Consider the following 27,167-nt stretch of genomic DNA (forward strand, 5'->3'; position numbering starts at 1 on the left):
GGGGTGCCAATCAAGCGGGCTGCTTTATCTTGGATGGTGTCGAGCTTCTTCAGTGTTGTTGGAGCTGCACTCATCCAGGCAAGTGGAGAGTATTCCATCACACTCCTGACTTGTGCCTTGTAGATGGTGGAAAGGCTTTGGGGAGTCAGGAGGTGAGTCACTCACCGCAGAATACCCAGCCTCTGACCTGCTCTCGTAGCCACAGTATTTATATGGCTGGTCCAGTTAAGTTTCTGGTCAATGGTGACCCCCAGGATGTTGATGGTGGGGGATTCGGCGATGGTAATGCCGTTGAATGTCAAGGGGAGGTGGTTAGACTCTCTCTTGTTGGAGATGGTCATTGCCTGGCACTTATCTGGCGCGAATGTTACTTGCCACTTATCAGCCCAAGCCTGGATGTTGTCCAGGTCTTGCTGCATGCGGGCTCGGACTGCTTCATTATCTGAGGGGTTGCGAATGGAACTGAACACTGTGCAGTCATCAGCGAACATCCCCATTTCTGACCTTATGATGGAGGGAAGGTCATTGATGAAGCAGCTGAAGATGGTTGGGCCTAGGACACTGCCCTGAGGAACCCCTGCAGCAATGCCCTGGGGCTGAGATGATTGGCCTCCAACAACCACTACCATCTTCCTTTGTGCTAGGTATGACTCCAGCCACTGGAGAGTTTTCCCCCCCGATTCCCATGGACTTCAATTTTACTAGGGCTCCTTGGTGCCACACTCGGTCAAATGCTGCCTTCATGTCAAGGGCAGTCACTCTCACCTCACCTCTGGAATTCAGCTCTTTTGTCCATGTTTGGACCAAGGCTGTAATGAGGTCTGGAGCTGAGTGGTCCTGGCGGAACCCAAACTGAGCATCGGTGAGCAGGTTATTGGTGAGTAAGTGCCGCTTGATAGCACTGTTGACGACACCTTCCATCACTTTGCTGATGATTGAGAGTAGACTGATGGGGCGGTAATTGGCCGGATTGGATTTGTCCTGCTTTTTGTGGACAGGACATACCTGGGCAATTTTCCACATTGTCGGGTAGATGCCAGTGTTGTAGCTGTACTGGAACAGCTTGGCTAGAGGCGCAGCTAGTTCTGGAGCACAAGTCTTCAGCACTACAGCTGGGATGTTGTCGGGGCCCATAGCCTTTGCTGTATCCAGTGCACTCAGCCGTTTCTTGATATCACGTGGAGTGAATCGAATTGGCCGAAGACTGGCTTCCGTGATGGTGGGGATATCGGGAGGAGGCCGAGATGGATCATCCACTCGGCACTTCTGGCTGAAGATGGTTGCAAACGCTTCAGCCTTGTCTTTTGCATGTGGGTCATGTGGTTGTGGGGTCAGAAATTGGGAAGCTGCTACAGGATTTAAAGGTCTGTAGCAGCTTGAAGGGGAAGTGGCAGCAATTCCAGCATAGCAGAGGAGCTGAGTGGCAGCCAAAAGATCTGCAGGAAGAGGGCTTCTAATTTCAGTGAAGCAGCAATGGACATATTAATGGAAACTGTGAGGGCAAGAAGGGCAGGATTGTTTGAAAGAGGCCATCTCAGGCCACCGTGAGGGCACACTGGAAGGAGGTGGATGAAATTGTTAGTGCCACCTGTACAACCCCAAGTTCAGCAATGCAATGCTGGAAAAATTTAATGATTTGATCAGAACAGGCAAGGTAAGTGCCTCACCTACCCCAGTAAATATTGTACAACCACCTTGGCATAATCAACATGTCTCATAATGGAATTGCCGCTTGTATGGATGTGTCCACGGCCCTATGTTTCTGTACATAGTTGGTATCCCATCTGGATAATATGTATGGGACACTCCGCATGCAACCCATTTAAACTATCTGCCAATTCTCTGAGTGGCACAGTTATTAGTTTTAGCATGTGCATGCAGTCCACGGGTATCATTCCCAGATAAGCTGAGTGAAACTGTCATGTCATATACTTTGTATTTATTTTGCAGAAGGTGGCCCATATTGCAAAGGAGAGAAAGACCATGGAAGGAGGAGTGGAAAATATTCAGGAGTTGTCCCCCACGAGAAAGAGGTACTCAACATAATGGGCTGCAAATGTGTCTTGGGCCTCATTGACATTGTATGCGCGATCTGCCAGCACTTGTTGCACCTCTATAGTCAGCTCGCGCATTTGAAGAGCACGAATGTCGGGCTGCTGGCCTTGCTATCAGAATCCTGATGGTAAGTCCCGGGAAGGGAGTTAAAGCGGGAAACAGGGAGCGATCATGACAACTGTGGTGTTGGGGGAGCATTCCTGCTCCTCACAGCTCTACAGGAAGGTTTTTGTACAAATGTGCATTGAAGAAAACTTAACTTTTAACTGGCAGAGGTCCTGTGCTTAGTTGATGGAGAAGCAATGCAGCAGGGAGCCTCTGACTGAACTTGTCATGTGATGCAAGAAGACCTTCTGGGGCAGTTAATCATCCACACTGCATTAGCAATGGCAGTGAAGGTCGCCACTGCCTTTAACTTTTATGCCGCAGGATCCTTCTAGGTACCCACAGGGGATATCTCAAGAGCCAAGCACTTTGCCGCACGCTACTATGTTAAAGCGGTAACTAAATTATTGCTATTATTGCATCCAGCTCTAAAAATTGCACTGGGTAGACCACATGTAGACCTGGTTTTCCTGAAGGTAGCCAGTTCAGCACCGGCTGCGTTCGAGGCAAACCAATTTGGTAAAAGAGGCATCAAAGAGGTGCTAGGCGCTTTATTCGCATATGCAAAAGGCCTAATGCCTGTTTCAGGTGCGAATCCCAAATGCCTCTTTTGATGCATATACCAATATGGCAGGCATCGCACTTCTTGCATGGAATGTGTGTGTGCATGCCGCTTGCCATATTGGATGCTTTAGCACCCGTTTTATGCTTGTAAAGTGGGCATAACGTCATCTAATTTCTACACTGCAATATTTGGTATAATTTATCCTATATCTGACCCCACTTAATTCTCCCATTGGGTTTGGCGTTTGTGAAAAATCAAATGTAACCAATAGGGAAAACATCCATTTGAAAGTAGCCTACAAAGAATTACCCTTTTGGATTTTGTTTAAATAAGTTTGCATTGAACTAGCAGTTATAAAAACAGTTTATATTTTTGTTTTCAAAATTCCACGCTAGAATTTGCTTTGGCATGAAATATAATCAACTTTCAGAAACCCATTAGGGCCCAGTAATGTATTCTCCTAGTATTACTATGATATAACATCCTGGGCACCTAAAATCAATTAATGAAAGAAATATTAAAGATAAGTTGTGTTTAAAAAAAATGTTAAATTTGTCAAAGAAATTACCAATTGGATAAAGGGAGTGCAGTTGATGTAGTTAATATAGATTTTCAGAATTAGAATAATGTGTCTCACAGAGACTTGTTATAAAAGTTCAGATGTATAAGAGGAAATGTAGCAGTATGGATAGAAAGTTGGTTAATAGATAGGAAACAAAGGGCTATGGTAAATGGATGTTGCTTGAACCAGGAAAGGATTGAAAGTCAGTTAATTTGACCAGTTATAAGTGAGTTTCTAGAAGGAATTATTAGAGGTCAGCTCTACGATCACTTGGAAACAGCAGCAGTTTTAGGGAATCCCAAAATGGCTTTTGGAAATGGCTGCCTTGTATCAGAAACTTGCCCATGCTTTTAGAGGACATCACCAGGTTGGTGATGATAGTAGCCTGGTAGATATTGTGTATCATGATTTTCAATAAAGTGCTGCACAGAAGGCTATTAATTAAGGTTTCATCCTGTGGGATTGGCGGGCAGATTTTATGATGGATAGCAAATTGATTGCATTCACATAGGCAAAGGGTAGTTACTAATGGTAGCAGCTTTGTAAACCACTTAGGGGTTACCCACTTAAGACTGCAGGGCAGGAGAAGGGCCTGAGAGTCATACGTCACAAAACACTGAAGGTCCATGATCATAGGGGAAGCCAGTAGGGTGTTAGGGTGTATAGCCAGGACAGTTAAATATAAAACGAGAAATACAAAACTTGCCTTATTTGCTGCCTTGGTACTACCACATCTACAAAACTGTGTCCGTTTTAGTCCACTCACATGGTGCAGGATATTGAAATCTTGGAGAAGGCCTAGAGTAGCACCACCAGAATGAGGCATATTCTTAGGGCTGTTAGTTATCGGGAGACCTCATGAAACTTTTTTTTTCCACTGGAGAAATGTGAACATCATTGTTACATGAAGTCTTTAACATGATGAAGAGAATTAATTCTGTTCAGGTTATTTGAGCCAAATAGGGACTAAAAGGCTAAGGGGCATCAGTACAATATACAAAGTTAGGTTAGATGCCAGGAAGTAATTATTTTCACAGAGTCATCAACCTCTGTAATAGAATGCCAGAAAGTACAGTAAGTATGGATATACTGCAGGCTGTCAAAAGGGAACTGGACATGTTCGTGAGAGTGTAAGACATGTATATAAGGTAGGTGAGGGTTAGTTGCAATTAGGGAGCTTTTTAATAAACAGAGTCCTATGATGTACATAGGACAGCAATTGCCATTTTAGGACACAACTGGGAGGAGCATGTGCCAAAGAAAAGCCCAAAGGTAAGTTTTTGTGGGGTCAGGAGGAGACTCATAAATACTTCCTCCCGAGTGGCTGCCTTTGTACTGGTGCTTGCGTAGGTAAGATTCCATGACAGAGTTGGTGATAAAGTGCCAATGGTTGAGGCTCTGGATGTGACAGCAGATACCGATCTGGAAGTAATTAGGTGGTCAATGGAGTGGCCTAGCCTTTTCCTGCAAGGCTTTGCCTACAATGTGAAACACAGAAGAACGTATTTAGCTATCCACACAGTAACATTCCTCCTTAAAGAAATAATGGCTAAGCGTTAATGGCATTTGAAAACTTTTGAGAAAGCACAAAGCACATAGACCTATGATAAGCATTAGGATTTGGCAGAGTCAACATGGATTTATGAAAGGGAAATCATGTTTGACAAATCCATTGGAGTTCTTTGAGGATGTAACTAGTAGAATAGATAAGGGGGAATCAGTGGATGTGGTGTATTTGGATTTTCAGAAGGCTTTCGATAAGGTCCCACATAGGAGGTTGGTGAACACATGGAATTGAGGGTAATATACTGGCATGGATTGAGAATTGGTTAACAGACAGAAAACAGAGAGAAGGGATAAACGTTTTTTTCAGGTTGGCAGACTGTGACTAGTGAGATACCACAGGGATCGGTGCTTGGGCCCCAGCTACTCATAATCTATCTCAATGATTTGGATGAGGGGACCAAATGTAATATTTCCATGTTTGCTGATGACACAAAACTAGGTGGGAATGTGAGTTGTGAGGAGGATGCAAAGAGGCTTCAAGGGGATATAAACAGGCTAAGTGAGTGGGCAAGAACATGGCAGATGAAATATAATGTGGAAAAATGTGAAGTTATCCACTTTGGTAGGAAAAACAGAAATGCAGAGTATTTTTTAAATGGTGAGAGATTGAGAAATGTTGATGTTCAAAGGGACCTGGGTATCCTTGTACATGAGTCTCTGAAAGCTTACACACAGGTGCAGCAAGCAATTAGGAAGGCAAATGGTATGTTGGCCTTTATTACAAGAGGATTTGAGTACAGGAGTAAAGATGTCTTACTGCAATTACATAGGGCCTTGGTGAGACTGCACCTGGAGTATTGTGTACAATTTTGGTCTCCTTACCTAAGAAAGGATATACTTGCCATAGAGGGAGTGCAACGAAGGTTCACCAGACTGATTCCTGGGATGGCGGGATTGTCGTATGAGGTGAGATTGCGTAGACTAGGCCTGTATTCTCTAGAGTTTAGAAGAATGAGAGGTGATCTCATTGAAACATACAAAATTCTTAGGGGCTCGACAAAGTAGATGCAAGGAGGATGTTTCCCCTAGTTGAGGAGTCTAGATCTAGGGATCACAGTCTCAGAATAAGGGGTCGGCCATTTAGGACTGATGAGGAGAAATTTCTTCACTCAGAGGGTGCTGAATCTTTGGAATTCTCTACCCTAGAGGGCTGTGGAGGCTCAGTCATTGAGTGCATTCAAAACAGAGATCGATAGATTTCTAAATATTAAAGGCATCAAGGGATATGGGGATAGTGGAGGAAAACGGCGTTGAGATGGAAGATCAGCCATGATCTAGTTGAATGGCAGAGCAGGCTTGAGGGGCCGGATGGCCTACTCCTGCTCCTATTTCTTATGTTCCCAGCTTTTACCAATTATCTCTTGCCACCTTCCCTCCAACCTCACCATCTCCCACAGCCTCTTCTGTCTACCCACTTGAAACAGGTGGGCACTTTCACTGCCCAGTGGTAGGCTTCACTGAAGATGGCAGTGGCCTGAGCGCTGGTGTAAATGGGGTACTAAGCCATTTTGGGGCACAACCACCCCGTTTACATGGGGTGGTCTAAGTTAAAATCTAACCGCTCAAGTTGTGAGGTGGGAGGTAGGTCCTCACCCTACCCATCATTGCATTCTGGATCCAGAAGCAGCAAGCCTTTCTTCATTGTTATGTATTACGCAGCAAGCTACAATGATCCTGGCCAAACTGTATTATGGAGTTTGAACTATCTTATCCAGGCACCTGAAATGAGACTTCAGAATGCCTATAGTCTATCATAATTCTGGTAGCAGCATGGGCCTCATTATATCTGTTGTCCCTCTCTGTCTGTGGAAGCCATACTGACAACATCAGCTAGCCTGCACGGGATAGCCTGATCACTACGCAACCATCCTGATACATGGCTTTGGTTCATCAGGATCTTGTATCATGGGTAGTGCGCATTTATGTGCAGTATTAGGTGTTTGGCATCGTACACTAACTGCACTTAATAGAAATGAAAGCCTTTCCCGTTATGAAATTGAAAGGGTTGACAATTTGCTGATGAGAGGGGAGGCAAATTGTAACAAGGACTGTGAAAGTCTACAGGGCGACATAATAGGCTAGTGAGATGGCAGATGCAGTTCATATAAGAACATAAGAAATAGGAGCAGGAGTAGACCATAAGGCCCACGAGCCTGCTCCGCCATTCAATAAGATCATGGCTGATCTTCCACCTCAACTCCACTTTCCCACCAGATCTCCATATCCCTTGATTCCCCTAGAGTCCAAAAATCTATCCATCTCAGTCTTGAATATACTCAACGACTGAGCATCCACAGCCCCCAGGGGTAGAAAATTCCAAATATTCACAACCCTCTGAGTGAAGAACTTCCACCTCCTCTCAGTCCTAAATGTCCGACCCCTTATCCTGAGACTATGTCCCCTAGTTTTAAACTCTCCAGCCAAGGAAAACATCCTCTCAGCATCTACCCTGTCAAGCCCTCTTAGAATCTTATGTTTCAATGAGATCATCTCTCATTCTTCTAAACTCCAGAGAGTATAGGCCCATTCTACTCAATCTTTCCTCATAGGACAACCCTTTCATCCCAGGAATTAATCTACTAAACCTTAGTTGTACCACCTCTAAGGCAAGAATATCCTTCCTTAGGTAAGGAGACCGAAACTGAACACAGGTGTGCTCTCACAAAAGTCCTGTACAGTTGCAAGACTTCCTTACTCTTATACTCCAACCTCCTTGCAATAAAGGCCAAAATACCATTTACCATCCTAATTGCTTGCTGTACCTGCATGCTAACTTTGTGTTTCATGTACAAGCACACCCAAATCTCTCTGAACACCAACATTTAATAGTTTCTCACCATTTAAAAAATATTCTGTTTTTCTATTCCTACTACCAAAGTGAACAACCTCACATTTCCCCACATTATACTCCATCTGCCACCTTCTTGCCCACTCACTTCACCTGTCTATATCCCTTTGCAGACTCTGTGTTCTCCTCACAGCTTACTTTCCCACCTAGCTTTGTATCATCAGCAAACTTGGATACATTACACTCGGTCCCTTCATCTAAGTCATTAATATAGATTGTAAATAGCTGAGGCCCAGCACTAATCCTTGTAGCATCCCACTAGTTACAACCTGCCAACGTGAAAATGACCCGTTTATTCCTACTCTCTGTTTTCTGTCCATATATCGCCCCCAAATCCATGAGCCCTTATCTTGTGTAATAATCTTTCGTGTGACACCTTATTAAATGCTTTTTGAAAATTCAAATATACTACATTCACTGGTTCCCCTTTATCTACCCTGATAGTTACATCCTCAAAAAACTCTTACTAGATTTGTCAAACACGATTTCCCTTTCATAAAACTCTAAATAATGTTGACTCTACCTAATCATATCATGATTTTCTAAGTGCCCTGTTACCACGTCCTTAATAATGGATTCAACATTTTCCCGACGAGTGATGTCAGGCTAACTGGCCTGTAGTTCCCTTTTTTCTCTCTCCCTCCTTTCTTGAATAGCGGGGTTACATTTGCTAACTTCCAATCCGCTGGGAACGTTCTAGAATCTAGGGTATTTTGGAAGATCACAACCAATGCATCCACTATCACTGCAGCCACCTTTTTTAGAACCCTACAATGTAGGCCACCGGGTCCAGGGGATTTGTTGGCTTTTAGTCCCATTAATTTCTCCAGTACTTTTTCTTTACTAATATTAATTACTTTAAGTTCCTCACTCTCATTAAACCTTGGTTCCCCACTATTTCTGGTATGTTTTTTGTGTCTTCTACTGTGAAGACAGATGCAAAATATTTGTTTAATATCCCTGCCATTTCCTTAATCCCCATTATAATTTCTCCTGTCTCAGCTTCAAAGGGACTCACGTCTACTTTCGCTGCTCTCTTCCTTATTACATACTTGTAGAAGCTCTTACAATCTGTTTTTATATTTCTTGCTAGTTTACTCTCATATTCTATTTTCTCCTTCTTTATCAATTTTTTGATCATCCTTCGCTGGTTTCTAAAACTCTCCCAATCCTCAGGCTTCCTACTCTTCTTGACAACATTATAAGCCTCTCCTTTTAATCTAATTCTATCCTTTAGTTAGCCATGGATGGATCACTTTTCCTGTGAAGTTTTTATTTCTCAATGGAATGTATATTCATTGAGAATTATGAAATACTTCTTTAAATGTTCACCATTGCTGATCAACTGTCATATCTTTTAATCTAATTTCCCAATCTACCTTAGCCAACTCGCCCCTCATACCTATATAATTGGCTTTGAGTTTAAGACTCTAGTTTTGGAGTTAAGTACGTCACTCTCGAAATCAATGTGAAAGTCTATCATATTATGATCACTCTTCCCAGAGGATCCTTTACTATGAGATTACTAATTAACCCTGTCTCATTACACAAAGCAAGATCTAAAATAGCCAGTTCCCTGGTTGGTTCCACGATGTATTGTTCTAGGAAACTGTCTCAAATGCATTCCATGAACTCATCCTCCAAACTACTTTTGCCAATTTGATTTGCCCAGTCTATGTGACGATTAAAGTCCCCCACGATTATTGCATTACCTTTGTTACAAGTTCCTCTTATTTCTTGATTAATACTCTGTCCAACTGTATAACTACAGCTTGGGGCCCATTAACTACTCCCACCAGTGTTTTCTGCTCCATGATATTTCTTATCTCCTCCCATGCTGATTCTAGTTCCTGATCTTCTGAGCCAAGATCCTTTCTCACTACTGTCCTTATATCTTCCTTTATTATCAGGTCTACACCTCCTCCTTTTCCATTTTGCCTGTCTTTTCAAAAAGTCATTTATCCTGGAATATTTAGTTCCCAACCTTGGTCACCTTTCAACCACGTCTCTCTTAATACAATAATGAACTGCTTACTAATTAATGCGGCAAAGATCGCCTGATGCTGCCTGGAAGGATCCAGATGCAAAGAAATTCAAGGCAGTGATGATGTAGTCTGGTACAGACAATGCTGTTCTTCTGTGGAATGTGGATATAGATCTTCAGTCAGCAGCTGGCATATCTCTCCAGTAGCCTCCATGGGAAGCACAGCCTTCTGACGAAGTGACTTGCAGAGAACTATAAGAAAGGTCTTCTTGATCTGTAAACCCTGTTGAGTGGCTCTGTGCACAGCCTCACTCTGAATGCCTTCAATCCAGCCTCTTGCATTTCTCATCCTCTTCATAACGAAGAAATAAAGGGAGTCCCACAGGGAAATCCAAGTTCCCAGTCCAAAGCTATACGTTTCACAGAACTAACAGCAAAAGACCTGTCAGAACCTCCAAAGTACCAAACAGAATGATAAAGTAATACCAACCTTCAGATGCAGCAAACAATGTGGCTCCTTCGTGCAGTATCCACCTCAGGAATACTTTACTGGTGCTCCTACCATCAGCTATGTAGTAGTGCTCTCACTTAGTGGTGGAAGTTGGGGAAAATGGGTCAGAAGAGTTAGCCACGCCCAAGTGACCCCATTAAATGTTGTGGGGAGAGCATCCGGCCAGCCTTAAAGACTGCTAGTGATTTTTAGGCAAGAAAAGATTTTTTGATTAAACTGGCATGACATCAAGAACGTGTTCTGTATGAAATATATTCAAATGTACTGCAAAGTGGTGACATTGGACCCATTTTCCAAATGTGGCCTCTTAGAATAGAGCCTTATCCACAAAGAGTGGATATTGGGAAATCATAGGCACACCATTAAATGGCAGAAAACGTGGGAAATGTTCCACAAATGGACATTTGCAAAATCACCCCTGTACAGTCACTGTACTTTTTGTACAATTAAATAGAGCACTAGATTGTAGAATAAAAGTCTCTTCTATGCATTGCATATAAGCAAATGTTCAGCGAGTTTATCTAGTGAGTAGCTGAGTCGTACAGACAATGATGAAGGACCCAGATTTGATCCTTGATCTGTGCTAGGTTAGCTGATCTCAATGTACGTGGTGGTTGGAACACTACAATTGGTTTAGTTCCCCTTGGGTTATCGAGGGGGAAAATGCACCAGGCATCCTGCTCCTGAATGCTATCCAGTGACCTCTACTCCAAGTGCACACGACTGAATGCTGCGTTTGGCTGTGATATCCTCTTGGACAAACAGCTTGCTGACATTCACGGTGAAGACTCACACATGAATAATGGCCACATGGGCGAAGTACCAAGACTGTCCCAGTGAAAGAAGGGGAGAAAAAGTGTTCACCAATTCTATAAGCATGGTAGTTTTACCATATTTTCCAATAATAAGAGTGCATACTAATTGAAACACAGGCCATGATACATGACAGTACATTACTCAAGACTTCTTAAACAAAAACTACATATTTCTGAAGTATTCTTTAAAATTTGTTGAAGTACTAATTCTATTCTGCAATATTTTTTAAGCCTCTAATTTTGTTTCTGATTCTTCATTAATTAGGATAAGATAAAATAAACCACCATCATACTTTTAGCCTATTTAAAAAAAAATCAGGATAAATAAGGTAAAACTAAGCTACTAGGTGGAAAAGATTTCACAGTGTACAATAATAAGAATTATTTAGCCTTAAAGTACAGTTTGAAAGATCTCCTCCCTTCATGGCTCACTGAGTAAATACACTGAGCCATACAGCCAAAGAAAGTCCCATGCTTGATCACAGACTTTGCTGAGTTAGCCTCAGCTGCAGCAGCAGCGATGATGCTACAAATGGCATCAGTATCCCCAAACTAGGAAGCAGAAGAATCAGCCCAAGTTCCTGCTCCTGATAACTACCAGTGATCCCTATGGTGATGCTGCTTATGTTTAGATGTGGAATGAAGGAGAGGAGTGGGGTCAACTGTGACCACCAATCATGTACTCTGTTGACACTCAGTGTAGACTCATGCATAAACAATGGCCATTTAGACAAGTGGGTACTGCCACCTGTGGAACTGCTTCTTAGCATGAGGCACTGCTGTAAGAAAAAGAGGGGTGTAGGAAAAACTGGAGGAGAAAAAGTGTTGATGAAAGATAAGGAGCGAAATTACACATTCAAACAGATTTTACATTTTCTGAAACATAAGATAGAATCATAGAAAGGTTACAGCACGGAAGGAGGCCATTCGGCCCATTGGGTCCGTGCCGGCTCTATGCAAGAGCAATCCAGCTAATCACACTTGCCCGTCCTATCCCCATAGCCCTGCAAATTTTTTCCAGTTCCCTTTTGAAGGCCATGATTGAATCTGACTCCACCACCCCCTCGGGCAGTGCATTCTAGATCCTAATCGCCCGCAGTGTAAAAAGGTTTTTCCTCATGTCACCTTTGGTTCTTTTGCCAATCACCTTAAATCTATGTCCTCTAGTTCTTGACCTTCTGTCAATGGGAACAGTTTCTCTCTATCTACTCTGCCGAGACTCTTCATGATATTGAATACCTCTATCAAATCTCCTCTCAACCTTCTCTGTTCCAAAGAGAACAACCCCAGCTTCTCCAGTCTATCCACATAACTAAAGTCCCTCATCCCGAGAATCATTCTAGTAAATCTCTTCTGCACTCTCTCTAAGGCCTTCGCAACTTTCCTGAAGTGCGGTGCCCAGAACTGGACACAATACTCCAGTTGTGGCCGAACCAGTGTTTTATAAAGGTTCATCATGACTTCCTTGCTTTTGTACTCTATGCCTCTATTTATAAATTGTAAACAATTTTACAACACCAAGTTATAGTCCAGCAATTTTATTTTAAATTCACAAGCTTTCGGAGATTTCCTCCTTCCTCAGGCAAATGTTTCAAGAGCTCCTTGAAGCCTACTCATTTATACATATAGAACAATACATGGTGTTTACAGACTGCCCCTGCAACTGCCCGTTGCCAAGGCAATCACCGTGTTCAGACAGAGAGGTGTCACCTGCAGAACCCCCGAATACACATTCAACAAAAAAACAAACAGGGAAAAAAAACAGAGAAAAAAAACAGAGAGAGGCAGAAACATCCGGAAGGCAGAGAGAGCCAGCAAATGACCCATTATATTAAAAACAGATAACATTTGTTCGCTGGTGGGGTAACGTGTAGCGTGACATGAACCCAAGATCCCGGTTGAGGCCGTCCTCATGGGTGCGGAACTTGGCTATCAATTTCTGCTCGACGATTTTGCGTTGTCGTGTGTCTCGAAGGCCGCCTTGGAGTACGCTTACCCGAAGGTCGGTGGATGAATGTCCATGACTGCTGAAGTGTTCCCCGACTGGGAGGGAACCCTCCTGTTTGGCGATTGTTGCGCGGTGTCCGTTCATCCGTTGTCGCAGCGTCTGCATGGTCTCGCCAATGTACCATGCTCTGGGGCATCCTTTCCTGCAACGTATGAGGTAGACAACGTTGGCCGAGTCACAGGAGTATGAACCATGCACCTGGTGGGTGGTGTCCTCTCGTGTGATGGTGGTATCTGTGTCGATGATCTGGCATGTCTTGCAGAGGTTACCGTGGCAGGGTTGTGTGGCGTCGTGGACGCTGTTCTCTTGAAAGCTAGGTAGTTTGCTGCGAACGATGGTCTGTTTGAGGTTGGGTGGCTGTTTAAAGGCGAGTAGTGGAGGTGTGGGGATGGCCATAGCGAGGTGTTTGTCCTCATTGATGACATGTTGAAGGCTGCGGAGAACATGGCGTAGTTTCTCCGCTCCGGGGAAATACTGGACGACAAAGGGTACTCTGTTGGTTGCGTCCCGTGTTAGTCTCCTGAGGAGGTCTATGCGATTTTTTGCTGTGGCCCGTCGGAACTGTCGATCGATGAGTCGAGCGTCATATCCCATTCTTACTAGGGCGTCTTTCAGCGTCTGTAGGTGTCCATCGCGTTCCTCCTCGTCTGAGCAGACCCTGTGTATTCGCAGGGCCTGTCCATAGGGGATGGCCTCTTTGACGTGGTTAGGGTGGAAGCTGGAAAAGTGGAGCATCGTGAGGTTGTCCGTGGGCTTGCGGTAGAGTGAGGTGCTGAGGTGCCCGTCTTTGATGGAGATTCGTGTGTCCAAGAAAGAAACTGATTCTGAGGAGTAGTCCATGGTGAGCTTGATGGTGGGATGGAACTTGTTGATGTTATCGTGTAGTCTCTTTAGTGATTCCTTGCCGTGGGTCCATAGAAAGAAAATGTCGTCGATGTATCTGGTGTATAGTGTTGGTTGGAGGTCTTGTGCAGTGAAGAAGTCCTGCTCGAACTTGTGCATGAAAATGTTGGCGTATTGGGGTGCGAATTTGGTCCCCATGGCTGTTCCGTGTGTTTGGGTAAAGAACTGGTTATCGAAGGTGAAGACATTGTGATCCAGGATGAAGCGGATGAGTTGTAGGATGGCTTCCGGAGATTGGCTGTTGTTGGTGTTGAGTATTGATGCTGTCGCAGCGATGCCGTCATCGTGGGGGATATTGGTGTATAGTGCCGAGACGTCCATCGTGGTGAGAAGTGTTCCTGGTTCAACTGGTCCGTGGGTACTGAGTTTTTGTAGGAAGTCTGTAGTGTCGCGACAGAAGCTGGGGGTTCCCTGTACGATGGGTTTCAGGATGCCCTCGATGTATCCAGAGAGGTTCTCACACAGGGTTCCGTTGCCTGATACGATGGGACGTCCGGGTGTGTTGGCTTTGTGTATCTTTGGGCGGCAGTAGAAGTCTCCCACGCGGGGATTACGTGGGATGAGAATGCGTAGGATGCTTTGAAGGTCTGGATCGAAGGTCTTGATCAGTTTGTTGAGCTGGTGGGTGTGTTCTTTGGTCGGATCTGCGGGTAACCGTCTGTAGTGTTCCTGGTTGTCCAGTTGTCGGTATGCTTCTTTGCAATAGTCTGTTCTGTTCTGTATGACTATGGCTCCTCCTTTGTCCGCTGGTTTGATGACGATGTTGCGGTTGGTCTTGAGAGCGTTGATGGCGTTGCGTTGTGCTCGGGTGACATTCTGGACTGTCTTCTGAGTGCGGCTGATGAATCTGGCATTGACGCATTTCCTGACAGCTTGAGCATACATGTCCAGCTGAGGGCAGCGACCCTCCGGAGGAGTCCAGTTTGACTCTTTCCTCTTCGGTTGCTGTACCGCGGATCCCTCTGTCTGCTGTTCCGGATCGTCGATTGTCTCATTGGGTTCGCTGCTGAAATCTTGGGGTTTGTGGTAGAATTCCCGGAGCCTCATTCTCCTGATGAATTCCTCTGTGTCCGCCGCGAGACTAGTGGGGTCCATTTTGGTAGTGGGGCAGAAATTGAGCCCTCGGCTGAGAACTTCGATTTCGTCTGGTTGAAGGGTGTGGTCGGATAAATTGACAATAGACTTCCCTGTGGTTGCAACCATGGTACCAGGGGAAGCTTGGTCGTTGCTGGTGGTGATGCCGAGTTTCTCAAGCTTCCTGCTCTTGGTTTTCATGTAGGCAGCGTAGTTCCGTTGCCTCGTCTGTTTGGCGGTATAACGTAGCTGGTCTGCTGTGTCCTGAGTACAGGTTGAGAGTATGGACTCTATCTTGGTTTCGAGGTTGTGGCGTCTGCTGTAGAGTTGGTGTATGAGATGGTTGCGGAGTGTGCGAGAGGTACGGCGGCAGAGTCTCTCAGCGTAATCCGAGTTGTATGTGGACTTGAGTGGGTTCGTGATCTGGAGTCCTTTCGGGATCTTGTCTGCTTTCTTGCAGCTCTGTAAAAACTTGATGTCTGTGTCTAAATGCGCGATCTTCTTGGATATCCTTTCCACTGTGAGCCGGCAGTTTGTGGTGTCGATGGTAGTCATGATGTGGAGATGCCGGTGATGGACTGGGGTTGACAATTGTAAACAATTTTACAACACCAAGTTATAGTCCAGCAATTTTATTTTAAATTCACAAGCTTTCGGAGATTTCCTCCTTCCTCAGGCAAATGTTTCAAGAGCTCCTAGACCATCGTTCGCAGCAAACTACCTAGCTTTCAAGAGAACAGCGTCCACGACGCCACACAACCCTGCCACGGTAACCTCTGCAAGACATGCCAGATCATCGACACAGATACCACCATCACACGAGAGGACACCACCCACCAGGTGCATGGTTCATACTCCTATGACTCGGCCAACGTTGTCTACCTCATACGTTGCAGGAAAGGATGCCCCAGAGCATGGTACATTGGCGAGACCATGCAGACGCTGCGACAACGGATGAACGGACACCGCGCAACAATCGCCAAACAGGAGGGTTCCCTCCCAGTCGGGGAACACTTCAGCAGTCATGGACATTCATCCACCGACCTTCGGGTAAGCGTACTCCAAGGCGGCCTTCGAGACACACGACAATGCAAAATCGTCGAGCAGAAATTGATAGCCAAGTTCCGCACCCATGAGGACGGCCTCAACCGGGATCTTGGGTTCATGTCACGCTACACGTTACCCCACCAGCGAACAAATGTTATCTGTTTTTAATATAATGGGTCATTTGCTGGCTCTCTCTGCCTTCCGGATGTTTCTGCCTCTCTCTGTTTTTTTTCTCTGTTTTTTTTCCCTGTTTGTTTTTTTGTTGAATGTGTATTCGGGGGTTCTGCAGGTGACACCTCTCTGTCTGAACACGGTGATTGCCTTGGCAACGGGCAGTTGCAGGGGCAGTCTGTAAACACCATGTATTGTTCTATATGTATAAATGCGTAGGCTTCAAGGAGCTCTTGAAACATTTGCCTGAGGAAGGAGGAAATCTCCGAAAGCTTGTGAATTTAAAATAAAATTGCTGGACTATAACTTGGTGTTGTAAAATTGTTTACAATTGTCAACCCCAGTCCATCACCGGCATCTCCACATCATGACTACCATCTATTTATAAAGCCCAGGATCCTGTATGCTTTTTTAGCCGCTTTCTCAACCCTCCCTACCACGTTCAATTATTTGTTTCCATGTACCCCCAGATCTCTCTGTTCTTGTACCCCTTTTAGAATTGTGCCCTTTGCTTTATATTGCCTCTACTCATTCTTCCTACCGAAATGTATCAATTTACATTTTCTGCATTAAATTTCATCTGCCACGTGTCCGCCCATGTAACCAGCCCGTCTTTACCCTCTTGAAGTCTATCACTATCCTCCTCACTGTTCACTACACTTCCAAGTTTTGTGTCATCTGCAAATTTGGAAATTGTGCCCTGTACATCCAAGTCCAAGTCATTAATATATATCAAGAAAAGCAATAGTCCTAGAACCGATCTCAGGGAACACTACTGTACACATCCCTCCATTCCGAAAAACAGCCGTTCACCACTACGCTTTGTTTCTGTTACTTAGCCAATTCTGTTTCCATGCTGCTACTGCCCCTTTTATTCCATGGACTTCAATCTTGATGACAAGCCTATTATGCAGCACTTTATCAAATGCCTTTTGGAAGACCACATACACCACATCAGCCACTTTACCCTCATCGACCCTCTCTGCTACCTCATCAAAAAACTCTATCAAGTTAGTTAAACACAATTTGTCTTTAACATATCTGTGCTGGCTTTCCCTAATCAATCCACACTTGTCCAAGTGACTGATAATTCTGTCCAGGATTATCATTTCTAAAAGTTTCCCCACCACCGAGGGTAAACTGACTGGCCTGTAATTGCTGGGTTTATCCTTACACCCTTTTTTGAACAAGGGTGTAACATTTACAATTCTCCAGTCCTCTGGTATCACCCCCGTATCCAAGGATGTTTGGAAGATTATGGACAGTACCTCCGCAATTTCCTCAGCAACTTCCCTCATCAACCTAGGATGCATCCAATCCGGACCGGGTGGTTTATCTACTTCAAGTACAGCTAGCCTTTCTAGTACCTCCTCTATCAGTTTTTAGCCCATCCAGTATCTCAACTACATCTTCCTATACTGAGACTCTGGCAGCATCTAGTTCCTTGGTAAAGACAGATGCAAAGTACTCATTTGGTACTTCGGCCATGCCCTCTGCCTCCATGAGTAGATCTCCTTTTTGGTCCTTAGTCGGCCCCACCCTTCCTCTTACTACCCGTTTACTGTTTACATGTGGACCTCTAAATTACAATATTTAATTATATATCACTACATTTTCAAGTAGGTAGGAAGTATTCACTGGAATGCAAAAATGCAAATTTCCAGCTAAGTATAACTTCTGTTACCATTTTTTTTTGTAGCAAATGGTGTCACAGAAATAGTTTCACATTTTTAGCTAGAGCACTGTACAAATAAACTGGTTCAGGTTCCAGCATCCCTCAAACACGAAGCCACTTCTATACTGCTTTCCACAGTAACACCACATGGCTCTCTTCTAGTTACATCTAAATCTATCAGCCAGGTGTAATAGTTTTCTTGATTCAAATAAAGTCATAGTAGGCCTCAAAGAATTAACCTATCATTTTGTATTAAATAATTTAAAAGAATAAAGGATTGGTGGTGTGATGGGCTAAACAGTGACCCTGACCTTTCACCTCTAGGGGCAGGATTCCAAATCAGCCCAGTGAAAGTCTCTTCTGTCTGGTGCACATAGAATCATAGAAAGGTTACAGCACGGAAGGAGGCCTTTGGCCCATCGATTCCGTGCCGGCTCTATGCAGGAGCAATCCAGCTAGTCCCACTCCGTGCGCACCCCCCACTTTTCCCGTAGCCCTGCAATTTTTTTTTCCTTTCAAGTACTTATCCAATTCCCTTTTGAAGGCCATGACTGAATCTGTCTCCACCACCCCCTCTGACAGTGCATTCCAGATCCTAACCACTCGCTCTGTAAAAAAGTTTTTCCACATGTCACCTTTGGTTCTTTTGCCAATCATCTTAAAGCTATGTCCTCTGGTCCTTGACCCTTCTGCCAATGGGAACAGTTTCTCTCTATCTACTCTGCCTCGACCCTTCATTATTTTGAATACCTCTATCAAGTCTCCTCGCAACTGCCTCTGTTCCAAGGAGAACAACCCCAGCTTCTCCAGTCTATCCACATAACTAAAGTCCCTCATCAGTGGAATCATTCTAATAAATCTCTTCTGCACCCTCTCTAAGGCCTTCACATCTTTCCTGAAGTGCAGTGGACTGGACACAATACTCCAGTTGTGGCCGAACCAGTGTTTTATAAAGGTTCATCATTACGTCCATACTTTTGTACTCTATGCCTCTATTTATAAAGCCCAGGATTCCGTATGCTTTTTTAACCGCTTTTTCAAACTGCCCTGCCACCTTCAAAACTTTGTGCACATATACCCCTAGATCGCTCTGTTCCTGTACCCCTTTTAGAATTGTGCCCTCTAGTTTACATTGCCTCTCCTCGTTCTTCCTACCGAAATGTATTACTTCGTATTTTGCTGTGTTAAATTTCATCTGCCATGTGGCCGCCCATGCCACCAGCCTGACTATATCCTTTTGAAGTCTATCACTATCCTCTTCTCTATTTACTACCCTTTCAAATTTTGTGTCATCTGCAAATTTTAAAATTGTGCTCTGTACACCCAAGCCCAAGTCATTAATATATATTGAGAAAAGCAGTGGTCCCAGCACTGACCCCTGGGGAACGCCACTGTACACCTCCCTCCAGTCCAAAAAACAACCATTCACCAATATAGCTACTGGCTCCTTTATTCCATGGGCTGCAATCTTGATGATAAGCCTACCGTCCGGCACTTTATCAAACGCCTTTTGAAAGTCCATATACACCACATCAATTGCATTGCCCTCATCTGCCCTCTCTGTTACCTCATCAAAAAACTATCAGGTTAGTTAAACACAATTTGCCTTTAACAAATCCGTGCTGGCTTTCCCTAATCAATCCACCCTCGTCCAAGTGACTGTTAATTCTAGAAACATAGAAAATAGGAGCAGAAGTAGGCCATTTGGCCCTTCGAGCCTGCTCTGTCATTCAATATGATCATGGCTGCTCCTCTATCTCAATACTATATTCCCGCTCTCTCCCCATACCCCTTGATGCCTTTGGTGTCTAGAAATCTATCGAGCTCCTTCTTAAATATATTCAGTGATGTGGCCTCCACAGCCTTCTGTGGTGGAGAATTCCACAGGTTCACCACCCTCTGAGTGAACAAATTTCTCCTCATCTCAGTCTTAAATGTCCTATCCCGTATCCAGAGACTGTGACCACTCGTTCTGGACACCCCAGCATCCAATCTGTCTAGCCCTGTCAGAATTTTATATGTTTCAATGAGATCCCCTCATTCTTCTAAACTCGAGTGAATACAGGCCGAGTCAACCCAATCTCTCCTCATACGACAGACCTGCCATTCCAGGAATCAGTCTGGTGAACCTTCGCTGCACGCCCTCTATGACAAGTATATCCTTTCTTAGGTAAGGAGACCAAAACTGCACACAATACTCCAGGTGTGGTCTCACCAGGGCCCTGTATAACTGCAGTAAGACATCCTTGCTCCTCTACTCAAATCTTCTTGCAATGAAGGCCAACATACCATTTGCCTTCCTAACTGCATGCTGCACCTGCATGTTTGCTTTCAGTGACTGGTGTACAAGGACACCCAGGTCCCTTTGTACATCACCATTTCCCAATCTATCACCATTTAAATAATACTCTGCCTTTCTGTTTTTCCTTCTGAAGTGGATAACTTCACATTTATCCACATTATACTGCATCTGCCATGTATTTGCCCACTCACTTGCCTGGATGAGTGCAGCTCCAACAACACTCAAGAAGCTTGACACTGTCCAGGACAAAGCAGCCCGCTTGATTGGCACCCCATTCACCACACTTCCTTCACCACCGGCACACTGTGGCTGCTGTGTGTACCATCCACAGGATGCACTGCAGCAATTCGCCAAGGCTTCTTCAACAGCACCTCCCAAACCCGCGACCTCTACCACCAGAAGGACAAGGGCAGCAGGCACATGGGAGCAACACCACCTGCACGTTCCCCCCTCAAGTCACACACCATCCTGACTTAGAAATATATCGCCGTTCCTTCATCATTGCTGGGTCAAAATCCTGGAACTCCCTTCCTAACAGCACTGTGGGAGAACCTTCACCACATGGACTGCAGCATTTCAAGAAGGCGGCTCACCACCACCTTCTCAAGGGCAATTAGGGATGGGCAATAAATGCTGGCCTCGCCAGCGACGCCCACATCCCATGAACGAATAAAAAAAAACTTGTCTAAATTGCCTTGAAGCCTCTTTGCATCCTCCTCACAACTCACGATCCCACCTAGTTTTGTGTCGTCAGCAAACTTGGAAATATTACATTTGGTTCCCTCATCCAAATCATTGATATATATTGCGAATAGCTGGAGCCCAAGCACTGATCCCTGTGGTACCCCACTAGTCACTGCCTGCCACCCCGAAAAAGACCCATTTATTCCTACTCTCTGTTTCCTGTCTGTTAACCAATTTTCAATCCTTGCCAGTGTATTACCACCAATCCCATGTTCTTTAATTTTGCACACTAACCTCTTATGTGGGACTTTATCAAAGGCCTTCTGAAAATCCAAATAAACCACATCCACTGGTTCTCCCTTATCTATTCTACCAGTTACATCCTCAAAAAACTCCAGTAGGTTTGTCAAACATAAATCCATGTTGACTTTGTCTAATCCTGTTGATATTTTCTAAGTGTCCTGTTATCACATCCTTTATAACAGACTCTAGCATTTTCCCTACTACTGATGTTAGGCTAACTGGTCTGTAGTTCCCTGTTTTCTCTCTCCCTCCTTTTTTAAATAATGGGGTTATATTTGCCACCCTCCAATCTGCAGGAACTGTTCCATAATCTATAGAATTTTGGAAGATGACAACTAATGCATCCACTATTTCCATGGCTACCTCTTTTAGTACTCTGGGATGCAGATTATCAGGCCCTGGGGATTTATCAGCTTTCAGTCCCATTAATTTCTCCAGCACTATTTTTTACTAATACTAATTTCCTTTAATTCCTCCTTCTCACCAGTCCCTTGCTTCCCTAGCATTTCTGGGAAATTCTGTCCCGGATTATCATTTCTAAAAGTTTCTCCACCACCGAGGTTAAACTGACTGGCCTATAGTTGTACCCTTTTTTTGAACAAGGGTGTAACATTGTGAAATGAATTTCGACAATTGCAATCTTTTTCTCAGTAGGCACGGGCCCACAGTATAAGATTATCCATTCGCATTCAGAGAAGCCACAGGCTAATGTGGGAAAAGGTAAAATGCCACACTGGTACAATAGGGACTGCTCTTCTGAGTTTCCAGCTGAAGCATGTTGTTGGGATAGACAGTATTCCTGTCGCTTTGGAATCCAGCCTGAATCTGAAGTTAGGGCCCGTACTGACACCGAGAGCAAAGAGGAATGAGACGCCCTGGAGTTAGGTCTTAACACTCGATTTATACTACATGGGCGTAATTTTTGAGACTCTGAACCACTGCTGGGGTCACTGTGCATCGGATGGCTAATCAGAAATTTGCGAGTTCACTGCTTGCGATTTTTTGTCCATTGGCATTAACGGATGGAAAATTGCAGACGATGCACCACCAATTCTCCGACAAGCCCCCACCCAAGTTGTGGGGTCTTGGAAAATTCTGCCCCACATGTTAAAAGTTAGTTTGAAGCCGAAACTTCTTTGCACCAAAACTTGTAACTGTGCCGTACCTGACCTGGGAGTGCTTAATATTGACAATGTAAAGTGTTCGATTCCTCACTTTAACAAGCACAAACATTCATTAAAAAATTTGTTTTGAGTCGATTACAACAATCATTTATAATTTAGTCCATTAATATAATCAAATAATATTAAAGAAATCAGTTAAGAATCAGCAGAAGTCATTTTGCCTGTTGATAAGCAGGGTGGGAATCTCATCTTCACTGCTTGGGCGTTAAACTGGTCCAGTGGATCACCAGCCTGTTATAGAAGCGCCTAATTTTAATTTCCATTGAAAGCAATGGGATGAAAATCGGGCGGATTCTACAAAAAGGTGGGGGGGGGGGGGAGGAATCCGCTTCATTGGATTACTGCCCGAGTTGGTGAAGGTGAGAATTACCCCCAAGATTTTGGAACAGTCCCAAATACTCCCGAGGTGTTATGTTTACTGTTCTTCAAGAAGGTGGGATAATCCAAACCACCTTTAAAGAGAAATGATAGGTGAGCCTGGTCATCATTAATGAACCCATACAATTAATTCAATATTTACAGAAATTCTTACCAGTCATTGCGTGGGGGATAACAGTAATTAGAAATCTTTGGCTTTGCATCCTAATGCCTATGTCAGGGTCTTGCATTGCTACTATCACTTTCTCCATCTGCAAGGTAATCATAAGCAGCAAAATAAAGATAGAAAAATAGTTCTATAAAAGGGAAAGTCGAAATCTAATACATTTTTACGCTCATGCAAATATTACACATAACAATCAGATTTCATTGGCAAGCAGTGAATAAAACTCCTCCAGTCCCCTGCTCCGGGTTAACCCACAACGGGGTAGGGTGAATTCTACAGTCGGAGTCATCCGCATCGATCTGAGAAGAACTCAAGGCGTCTGCTCCACGGGTTTATTTGTGAGAAGCTCACGGATATAATCTCCAATTTTTAACCATCAAATCAAATTCCTGAAGTGATGTCGATTTGCTGCATTAAACTAACTTTTACTGATTTGTTGTAGTTACACAAAATAACACACACACACACGTTCTAACACCTTTTTAGTTCTCCGGTTGAAAAAATAAATTCCCGACCCAATATGAATCTATTGCGAACTGTTTCTTTCTCTCCGCTGCTCAGCTCGCACAGCAAGTACCTTCATTCTTACTTTAGCCCAAGTCCATGACTGCCTGTTCTGAAAGCCCTTACCTTGGCCAGACATGCCATCTGTGTTTTGGCTGTGTGAGTTCGAGTGCTGTGTATTGTCATGGTTTGAGTGCGAGACTGGACAAGCACCGCTCAGCTTTCCCTCCCTGTTCCGCGGCGTCTCGCCCAGATTCTCCCCGGGATGTTTCAGCGCCTTCTGCCAAACACTCGGCAGCTCTCGCAGCCCCGCCTCTGCCCCTCGGTGACTGGCCGGGCCCGCAGTATAACAACAGGAGTGTCAGTCATTCATTGCTAGCAATAATTGGGCGCTCTTCTCGTCAATCATTCCGTACCCTCTGCTCCGATAACAGCAGACTTCAGTCACAACTTTTTAATGTAAGAAGTGAAGTTTTTTTTTTAATGAGAAGTCATTAGAGGCGAAGGAAAGTCAAGGGGGGCAATATTTTTGTAACATCCTGTTCAGAAATTTCTTTGCCAATTTTGAAAAAATGTTCTTTTATTATGTGGAACTTTCCCCTGCAAATAGCAAAGCAAAGGATGTGGGGAAGCTTGCGACTTGGAATCCTGACCAACCCCCAGAAGTGACTACCCATGTGAGCTACGAAAAGCCCTTCCACTTCCAAAAGGCCCACACAAAACACTATCGCTGGAACCATCAATTTTGGCATGTGCGTAAAACGGGCGCTAACGGATTGGCCGTCCGTTTTACACCCCGCCCGATTTTTCTTTACATTTAAGTGCCTTATGCACACACCGAAGTTGAAAGTTTCGCCCTATTAGTAGAGATCAAAGCTGTGGGGATTCGGGGTGTCAGTAGTGTGGATAAGAAATTGGTTGTTTGGTAGAAAGCAAGAGATGCTATGTTCGAGGTTAAGTCAGAGTGGGCGGAAGTACTGAATGGGGTGCCTCCTCTTGATGTTGGGACAACTACTGTTTCTAATTTAGATAAATGATTTGGATTCAGATACTCAGTGGAAGTGGTCAAATTTGTAGATGATACCAAATCTGGGAGGGACAGTGGAGGAGGTGGCGCAGAAATCACTGAATGAATTGGACAAAATATGTATGTGGACAGAACAATTTAATTCCGGCACGTAGGGGGTCATTTTAACTTTTATCGGCGGGCTTTAAATGGATGATAGCGAATCAGCAGACTGTTTTACACCTCACTCGATTTTCATTTTGATTGAAGTGAATGGAAAATAAAATCAGGCGAGTTTAGGGTCTTCCTGGATGGATGAATTAGAAATGGTTTTCCTCATCTGTAATTATCTTGTGAACGTCATACCAGTCTGAGAATTGCTCCCAAGCGGCCAATAGTGGGAGACCAACATACAGGTTGGGAATGCACTTTGGGGCACACATGGGCATTCTCATAATTGACACCACCGAAGAAGTCTAATAGGCTCCATGTCAGCAAGGAAATTGACCTTTTTAATAAAAAAAGTAAAAGTAATTTCTGGTAAGGTTTATTTTCTTGCCTAAAAAGAGGAATGCTTTCAACTAAATGTACTTCCCAAGACTTTCCTTCCCCTTTAGATAATAGTATTTGAATTTTAAGTACATAAGATGTTAGAGGTTTGCCTACAAAGCAACAGTGATTACACTACAAAATCAATTAGTTGGCTGTGAATAGCTTTGGGATGCCCCGAGGACACGAAAGCACTATATAAATGTAAGTTTATTTTTTCTATCTTTCTATTCTCAGAAATAAAGTTTTATTATTATGCAGTCAGAAGTCTGAAATAAATAGATACATTATTATCCTTTATTGAGTAATTTGACTGAAGGGCATAGCCCATAATGCAGGACACCATCAACGTTGAAAAAAAGAAAGGGCAAAACTAGGTAGTTATTAGGTATAGCCAAGCTGACATTGTAACTGGTCCCTTCTCAGGCACTGTTCCCCTCTCTTTCAAAATCACCATTATCATCCCTTTCCTCAAAAAACCCCCACCCCGATCACTCTGTCCTTGCAAACAACCACCCATCTCTAATCTCCCTTTCCTCTCCCAAGCCCTTGAATGTGTTGTCAGCTCCCTGATCCTTGCCTATCTCTACTGCAAGTCCCTGATTGAATCCCTCCACCAAGTTTCTGCTCATTCCATAGCACTGGAACAGCCCTAACCAAAGTCACGACTGACATTCTCTGTGATTATGACAATAGTGCATTATCCCACCTGAAGCTCTCTGCAGTCTTTGACACAATTGACCTCACCATTCTCCTCAAATGCCTCTCTTCCATTGTCCAGCTCGGTGGGACTGCCCTCACTTTGTTTCATTCTTACCTATCCAATCGTAGCCAGAGTATCTCTACTAATGACTTAACTTCCCACCCCTGTACTGTCACCTCAGGAAACCCCTAGCATCTATCATTGGCGTCTCCTCTTCCTCATAAACATGCTGCCCCTTGGCGACCCCATTCACAAATAAAGGGTCAGCTTCCACTTGTACACTAATGATACCCAGCTCTACCAATCCCCCACCTCTCTCGACCCCTCCACTACCTTTACACTGTTAGCCAATTTGTCCAACTTTGGTCTTGCATGAACCACAATTTCCTCCAGCTAACCATTGGGAAGACTGAAGCCATCGTCTTTGGCCTCTGCCACAAACTCTGTACCCTCACCATCGACTTCGTCCCCCTTCCTGACCACTGCCTCAGGCTGAACCAGACTGTTTGCAGCCTGGCATAGTATTTGATCTTGAGCTGAGCTTCCAAACCCATATCGTCTCCATCATAAAAAACACCTACCTGCGTAACATGGCCTGCCTCCTCCCCTACCTCAGCCCATCTGTCACTGAAACCCTCATCCATGCCTTTGTTACCTCTAGACCATAGTATTATAGTGCTCTCCTGCCCAGCCTCCCATCCTATACCATGGGTAACTTCATCCAAAATTCTGCTGCCTGCATCCTATCCTGCACCACATTCAACTCACCTACCATCCCAATCCTTGCTGAATAGGGCTCCCAGTCCCTCTCAACTTTAAAGTTCTTTTCTTTATATTTAAATCCCTTCATTTTCTGGCCTTTATCGCTGTAACTTCCTCCAGAGTTTCAACCCTCTTCCCAGAATTCTCTGTTCCTCTCACTCCTACCTCTTGTACACACCCCTCTCTTTGCCCCACAATTGGTGGCCATGCCTTCAGTGCCTAGGCCCCACAATCTGGAATTCCCTCACTACAGCCCTCTCCACCTCCCTCTCCCCCTTTAAGACCCTCCTTATAACCCACCTTGTTTACCAAGCTTTTGGGTACTCCTAATATCTCGTTTGGTTTAGCATCCATTTTTTCCCCTATGCCTCTGTGAAGCACCTGGGGATGTTTTTCTACGGTAAAGGTGCTAAAGAAATGCAAGTAGTTATTGTTAAAAGTAGCTCAGAAGGAACGAGAGGGAACTACTATAGTGGCTACATTAAAATTGATAAAACGGAGAAAGACAAGGAATAGAGAGAGGGAAAGATTGGAGGCTAGAGGTAAAAGAGTTATCACCTATCAGATGTCAAGCTTTTTCTTGTATCCCACCCAGGGGTGCAGGAGAGGTGCTGGAAGAGCTTCCCAAAATATTCAAGTTTTAGTCATAATGTATTTGGAGTTAATAGTCATTGATAGGAAAAGATTGCTTGGCACGAAAGAGGAAACCAAGCTTCTTGGAGGCAGCTTCAGCAAGA

The 27,167-nt window shown here is 44.2% G+C and overlaps 1 protein-coding gene across 2 annotated transcripts in view; it reads right to left on the reverse strand.

Annotated features, from left to right (window-relative positions):
• Nucleotides 1-23,689, reverse strand: part of rgs11 (regulator of G protein signaling 11) — a 140,478-nt gene extending 116,789 nt beyond the window's left edge. For both annotated transcript variants that reach the window (XM_068003190.1, XM_068003189.1), the window contains exons 1-2: nucleotides 23,537-23,689; nucleotides 22,895-22,991 (exon numbers count right to left, since the gene is read on the reverse strand). In XM_068003190.1, coding sequence (XP_067859291.1) covers nucleotides 22,895-22,991; nucleotides 23,537-23,596 — 157 coding nt within the window. In that variant the 5' untranslated portion in view covers nucleotides 23,597-23,689. The remainder of the gene's footprint in view (nucleotides 1-22,894; nucleotides 22,992-23,536) is intronic.
• Between the last annotated feature and the right edge of the window lie 3,478 nt (nucleotides 23,690-27,167).

Source organism: Heptranchias perlo, chromosome 22 (genome assembly GCF_035084215.1).
Source record: "Heptranchias perlo isolate sHepPer1 chromosome 22, sHepPer1.hap1, whole genome shotgun sequence".
NCBI lineage: Eukaryota > Metazoa > Chordata > Chondrichthyes > Hexanchiformes > Hexanchidae > Heptranchias > Heptranchias perlo.